At 44.6% G+C, this 7,470-nt stretch overlaps 1 protein-coding gene across 1 annotated transcript; it reads left to right on the plus strand.

Moving 5' to 3' along the window:
- The first annotated feature begins 2,439 nt into the window (after positions 1-2,439).
- LOC123042932 (cysteine-rich receptor-like protein kinase 8) lies at positions 2,440-5,458 on the plus strand. The gene is made up of 5 exons (XM_044465279.1): positions 2,440-2,875; positions 3,158-3,547; positions 3,861-3,944; positions 4,190-4,595; positions 4,749-5,458. The coding sequence occupies exons 1-5, from the start codon at positions 2,440-2,442 to the stop codon at positions 5,323-5,325; spliced, it is 1,893 nt and encodes a 630-aa protein (XP_044321214.1). The 3' UTR covers positions 5,326-5,458.
- Positions 5,459-7,470: the final 2,012 nt, after the last annotated feature.

Here is a 7,470-nt window from a genome sequence, read left to right on the forward strand (position 1 = left end):
GTGTATCGCCTTTTCAGTTTTGTAAAAAGCAAAAGAAAATGATAAAAACTTCAAAAGTTAAAATCCTTCGAGATGTAGTTATGTTACCACATCTACTAGTTAGAAAAAATTAAAAACTTCAATTTGGGCATCTTTTGCAAAAAGTGCAGGGAAAATGTAAAACGGCTATAACTTTTGCATACGATGTTAGAAAAAACATATAATATATCAAAATGTTCAGCACGAAAATCCGCATCCAATTTTGACGGCCTATGGCCTGTTTGCAAAAATTTAGAATCCTCAAATTCTAAAAGGAAAAAAAGTTATGCTCAAATTTCAGTTTTTTTTGATTTTTTGTTAAATCTAATCAAACTATGGTCAAACTACTTATTCAAAAAGTATTAGTGTTAATAAATAATTATTCAAGAATATTAGTGTTACTAAATAATTATTTCTGGTTTTTTGAATTTTGGTCAAATCTGGTCAAATTGTGGTCAAACTATGGTCAAGCTATGGTCAAACAATGGCCAAACTACTTATTCAAGAAATATTAGTGTTACTAAATAATTATTTCAGTTTTTTAGAATTTTGGTCAAATTTGGTCAAACTATGGTCAAACTACTTATTCAAGAAATATTAGTGTTACTAAATAATTATTGTTTTTTAGAACAATAATTTCAAACTCAAACAGTGAAATGTGTGACTTCATGCTCAAGCTAAATTCCTGAGGGTTAATAGGATTGACATCTTATTATTGTTAGGAAAACAACGAGTGCAGACTTCGAAACGAGGGAGAATAGAACCCGGAAGTTAAGCGTGCTCAGGCTGGAGTAATGAGAGGATGGGTGACCGTCCGGGAAGTTAGGTTATTTGGAATGATGAGGGGTGATTAGAGATTAGAGGTTAAATTGAACAGTGATGAGGAGTGATTAGAGATTAGAGGTTAAATTGAACAGTGATGAGGGGTGATTAGAGATTAGAGGTTAAAATAATTCAGAACTTTGAAAATAAAAAAAAATCATGAAATTTTCTGCAGTAAAGGCCCTTATGAACCGGAACTAAAGGCCCTTTTTCTACTAGTGAATTCCAGAGACAACACCTCAAGCGATAGGGAAAAAATGCCTGACACACCTCAGCGGTGCCTCCAAGGAGGAGAACGGCACCCATGGGCGTCGTTGCCGCCCGCCCCATCCGAAGAAAGGCAGGATTTTCATCTCCAATGTCGTGTACCTCCCACCCATCCCATAGGAGTATGATCATACTGTCCATGATGGGTCACGCCGCCTTCGCCGCAGCACCTCGCAAACGTACCCGAACCGTCACGGATCACCAAAACCCGGCACGGCCAAGGACACGCGGTTCATCTCCACCTCCTCCCCGGGCCAAGAACAAGCAGCCCCTTTAGTCCTCCCCATCATCGAACACCAGCACCACGAGCAACAAGTCCCGGCACTCCAGGCGTACAAGCCCATCGCAGACATGGCCCTGGGACCCAGACCGGATCTGGTCAGCGTCATCGCCACCCACACCTGCAGCACTGCTTCGTACAACAACTCCGGCATCGCCCGCAACCCAAAGGCACGACTGCAGAGCAGGAACCACCCGGCCGCCGCACGCGCAACATCTTCTGGCCGAGCTCCACCTCCCTCTACAACCTCAGGCAAACCATGCCGACACTTACACCATCGCCCGTCGGAGAACCACCACGCGCCGACCACACCTCTGCAAGCTCTGGACCCGGCTCCGCCCCACCACCGCGATCCCCACCGCGTGCCACCAGGAAGCCTCCCCGTGCTGCCCCTTGACGCGGCTCCCGCTCGCAAGGAGCTCCGTTCGGCCGCGCCATCCACACCCTTTGCCTTTGACGAACGGGTGCCGCCACCACCGACGGTAGCGGCAGTGACGGACAGAGGAGCACCGGGAAGAGGGCACACTGGGGGCTAGGATTTTCCCATCCGAAGCCGCCCGCGCGAGCGGCTCGGGAGGGAGAGGGGAAAGTTTGATTTCCTTCAACGGGGCTTTCCAGCTACAACCCCCTCCCTTTTCAATAAAGAGTAACAAAAAACTGACAAATTGATGCACAAGATTTTTTGTTGTGGTTGCTATTTTGGGCTTTCGGGGATGACTAAACACCAAAGTTATGCTCAATGAACACCTCACCACGGCTGCCTCATGCATCAGCATGACAGCGTGACATTTCTCAACAGCAACAACAACAACGACAACAACAATAACAAGGCTGCTTGATTGTTTTTTCTTATAAGAAGCACACTTCATATGTTTAGACTCCACTTGTATGTATAATCAAGTGAAGTCGTCTGGGTAAGGAGTAATTAATGAACATGGAGTTAGGTGGCCTTGTAGAATGGGTCTACCTCGACCCGTGTATATAAACCCGTGCATGTGCCTTCTCCCTCCACAGCAGCAAACCAAGCAACAAGCTTGCTAGCTTAGAGAGCCATGGCACTCCAACGACCTCCACTGTTGCTCCTTTGCTTCCATCTGCTGGCTGCATTACACACAACCTCCTATGCGGCCTTGAGCTCACACCTGCCGCAAGCCATGGACTGTTCAACGTCCGGGAACTACACCTCTACCAGTGCCTACGCCGCCAACCTGAACAAATTCCTTGCTTCCCTCCCGGAGAAGACTATCTTCAAGAACGGTGGCTTCATCAACGACACGGTCGGGGAGGGCACGGGCACTGTGTACGGCCTCGCAATGTGCTCCGCTGACTACTCGCGCTCTGACTGCGGTGACTGCCTCGCGGCCGCTGCCAGCAGCAACGCTAATGGTCTGCCGAACCGCTGCCCTGGGAGCACCACTGTGCTCGCCTGGTTCGACCCGTGCCTCGTCCGCTACTCTGACACCAACTTCTTTGGCACCGCTCAGACAGGTAATTGTTTTCTTTCTGATGATATATGTGTTGTTTCACATAAGATTAGGTGTAAAATCTGGATGAATTTCACCTGTAAAATAGAACAAGTGCATTTTTTTTCCGAAATGGAGGTTATATTCCCGTCCTCTGCATGGATTGTTACATACCAAAACAAGTAGCTAGCTCTTTTAGATAAGATCAATTAGGTGTAAAATATGCACGAATTCCGTGATCATAATTCCCACCAAAAAAAATGGAATTCCATGACCATAAAAAAACTGTGTGCTTCCGTGCGTGCAGGTGAAATCTACACGCTGAATGGTCCAAGAGCCATCTGGGAGCCGCTGCAGTACCGTAACGACGTAGTCAGAAACTTGAACGAGTCGATAGCGGCCGCAGTGGCCTCGTCGCAGCGATTCGCGGCATCGTCGACGGATCCATACACGTTGGTTCAGTGCACGTGGGACCTGCCGCCGGACCAGTGCAAGCAGTGCCTGGACGTGCTGACGGCCAATGCGTCGAAGGACTGGACATCCATGGCAGTAGATGGTAAGCGTAGGAGCTACAGCTGTTCTGTTAGGTACGGCAACACAAGCTTCGTGGTTGTGCCGTTCGGTGGTGCCCCTACGCCGCAATCTGTAGATCAAGCGACCACATCAGCTAATCAGTCGAGCAGCGCCGCGGGGAAAGGTATGTATGCAAGGCCCTACGCGACACACACAGATGCATGCATGCTAATAACCTGTGAACAAAGTTAATAAAACATAATTTGTGAAATCGGGGAAAGATCGCTTTCATTCAAAAAAAAATGAATATCACAAAATTCTGAACAAAAAATATGTTGTTCTAACAACAAGAATCTGTCAGACTACAATATTTGAGATCCAAATTGAAAAACTCTAGGAAATCATAACTCTTTCTTGTGCTTGTGCTAGGTCCTCACTGATTGCTGTTTTGTGATAAGGCATTAAGGCCCTCATAACTCTATCTCGCGCTTGTGCAGGTTCTCTGACAGCTGGCGTGGTGGGTTCTGTAGTTGGCCTAATTTTGTTGGCTTGTGCATGTTTGATTTGGTATCGACGGAATGGCACAGCAGGTTCGTGTGACCCTCCTCGCTGAACTATTGTTAATATTTTTTACTCCCTTTGATCTATATTAATTGTCGTTGATTTTACTAAATTAGGGACAATTAATACGAATAGGAGGGAATAGAGTATGTTGTCTCTCATCCATTTCCAACAAGAAGGACTTATGTTGCTCTTTTTGTTTTTATAGGGAATGAACGAAAGTTTTTTCGTTTGCATAAGACACAGACGGACACGCAAACGCTAGCACACCCAAATGCTCACAAATTCACTTACCAACAATTGGTGGGTGCAACCCGTGACTTCGCAGACACGCGAAGGCTTGGACAGGGTGCCTTTGGTGTTGTCTATAAAGGTGCAGTGATGGTGCAAGACAAAGAGGTGGACGTGGCTATAAAAACGGCACTTGTTGTGTCAGATGAAGCTAGGGCTGCCTTTAAGAACGAGGTTGAGATTATGAGCCCGCTGAACCATTCCAACATTATACGTCTTGTGGGTTCGTGCGACGAAGAGGACAATCTCTTGCTTGTTTACGAACTAGTGGAGGATCGCAACCTTCAGGCTCGGCTTTATGGCCGTGGTGCTCGTGTGGACGCAGAACTAACCGGTGTAAGGGCTCGGGGTTCAAGCCTTGATCTAGATTGGCGGAAAAGGTAGTTAACACACGAATATATGTTACATAACTCCAACGTAAATGTTTTTCAATATAACCTTTTCTTGTTATTATTTTCTATCATGGAAAGAAACCAGGAGACTATAACCTTCAAATTACTTGTCTGACAGAGAACTCAATGTTTGTGTTTCAGGTATAACATACTGCTTGGAATAACCTGGGGTCTTGAATACCTCCATGCTAAATGCGCTAAATGTGTCCTGCATAGGGACATCAAGCCAGGCAATGTGATGCTGGATAGGGACTCCAATGCTAAACTGTGTGACTTCGGGCTGGTGACGCAACTCACCCACGCAATAACCTCACGCTCGACGAACAACATCATTGGAACACAAGTCTACATGGACCCAGCATACCGGAACACCGGGAAGATAACTAAGGAATCTGATGTGTACAGCTTCGGTGTGCTGTTGCTTGAGGTTGTATGTGGCGAGGAGCCAGTCCTAATTGACGGCGCTGGGAAAAACAGCCTCATCGAGAAGGTCCGAGAATGTGAGAAGAGAAATGCAATTCTCGATGCAGCTGACCAACAACTAAGGGGCGAGTTTGATGAGGAAATCAAAGCAGCACTATCGATTGGGCTCTGTTGTGTCGAAACAAGACGTGGTGACCGTCCAACAATCCAAATTGTGTTGGGCCGGTTATTAAGCCTGACCGGCAAATTAGCTTCCAATAACCGCCATCCAAACGCAGTCTGTGATGAGGTGTGAGTCTTGACAGAGGTAGGAGAAGATGTTCCTAGGGCAGCACAATAACAGTCAAGCCCTGCGTAGTATCTGGAACGACGAACTTCATCATTGAAGCTATATTCGCTGTTCGCTCGCCATATGCTATATCCATCCGTGTAACGATGTGTCCGTGTGTGTTTGTGTACTTGATAGCAATTATGTAACTGTCGGTCATCTCATGATTCAATAAATCTTTTTGTCATTTTCATTGACATCCTAATTTAACCAAGCTTGGTAGCCTTTTTTCATCTCATCAATTTATCTGTCTAAAATCTTTTTATCGAGATCAAGAGTCAATCAATGTATAAATAGCTCGCATGCTGTGTGAGCAGGAACTTGAATGGTACCAACATTTTACCTCTAAATTTATCCTGAAAGGTAACTAAAATACTAGATATTTCCATGGTGTCATCAATGATAGACACTGAAAGAAACTTACTCATCCCCTACAATAGGAGGAGGATACGATTAAGGAGCATGAGCAACTTAATTTTTTTTATCACCAATTATTATAAAAATCTGATTGGCACCCAGAGGAACGATACTTCTCGATGGATGAGTCCTGAATAGATGACATTCCCTAGGTCTCTGATGAGGAAAATAGCCTTCTAACAACTCCATATTCCAAGGAGGAAGTTAGAAATCTGGTTTTCCTAATGGAGCACAACAAACCCCTGGATTAGGATGGTTTGCTGAGTTCTACCAAAACTTCTGGGAAGTCATCAAACCGGATCTCCTGCTTTTGTTTGGCTATCTACATGTTGGCCAGTCGGAATTGTTTCGCTGAAAATTCGGTGAGATTACTTTATTACCTAAGGTTAATGAGGCTGAAAAGATGCAACAATATAGACCAAGCAGCCTCCTTAAGGTTAGTTTTAAAATCTTCACGAAAGTGATGATGATTCAGCTAAATTTGATTGCTGACCATGTGGTTCATCCTTCAGAGACTGCTTATTTGCAAGACAAAAACATCCTAGATGGAGTTGTTATCCTTCATGAAACAGTCCACAAATTACATCCAAAAAAACTGAATGGGGTGGTACTTAAAATCAGCTTTAGAAAATCTTGTGACAAATTCAAGCGGTCTTTTCTTGACAAACTCTCAGAATGAAAGAATTTTCTGCAGAATGATGCGCTATGATCCATAGTTTCCGATCTGGAGGTAGTGTGGCCATTAAAGTCAATGACTACGTTGGCCAATATTTCGAAAGGAAGAATGGATTGCGACAAGGTGACCCAATATCGCTCATGCTATTCTTCATAGTGACTGGTATGTTAGCGGTCATGATGGAGCGTGCCAAGGATGATGGCTGATACGTCCATTTTGCATCATGTTTTCCTATTGATACTTATTGCATTATGGATTGTTATTTCACGTTATGATATAATTACTATGCATTTTCTCTCTTATTTTGAAAGTATGTCTAGCGGGGGGGATGATTAGACTACTTGACCAAATAAAAATATATCATTTTCTCAATTTTAGTTGTGGGCAGACATTAGCAATTATGACGAGTCAAGCAATCAACCTACACATGCAATTCAAAGAGTATTCTCTATGATGTGAACCTGATGTGTATATTATTCAAAACCTGATGTGTATTGAAAACTTCATGTTTACTTTTTGGATCGTTAATCCTTTAATCATATTGCTTTAGGGAAATGGCGCCACCACCACCACCACCATGTCGACGGTGCAAGTCAAGGTGAGCCGGCAGCCTTGCAACTGGCACGCTGTTCGGCATCTACTTCAAGTCTAGTTTTCTTCATGCGGCGGTAATAAATTATATGAAACTAGTAACCACTATTTTGTTTTTAGTGTTATTGGCATTAATGCATCGTGTATATATCATTTTGCTTTTTGTACACAGATCGTCCCATGTGGGGTCGGAATGCAACAAGCTGACCGGAGACTCTGTGACCTTTGAGGCTCCTGGGGGCCCCTACACTATGGAGGTCGAGAAAGGACGAAATATGACGCGGGTGGGAGGAGATGGATGGGTCCGTTTCATCACCCACATGCGTATCACCGGTGGTGAGTTGATCAGCTTCTCCTTCAGAGCAGAAAGACCCAAGCTGACCGTCATTTATGTCAACAAAGCAGAAGATGATGAAGATGATGAGGAT

Source organism: Triticum aestivum, chromosome 2B (genome assembly GCF_018294505.1).
Source record: "Triticum aestivum cultivar Chinese Spring chromosome 2B, IWGSC CS RefSeq v2.1, whole genome shotgun sequence".
Classification (NCBI taxonomy): domain Eukaryota; kingdom Viridiplantae; phylum Streptophyta; class Magnoliopsida; order Poales; family Poaceae; genus Triticum; species Triticum aestivum.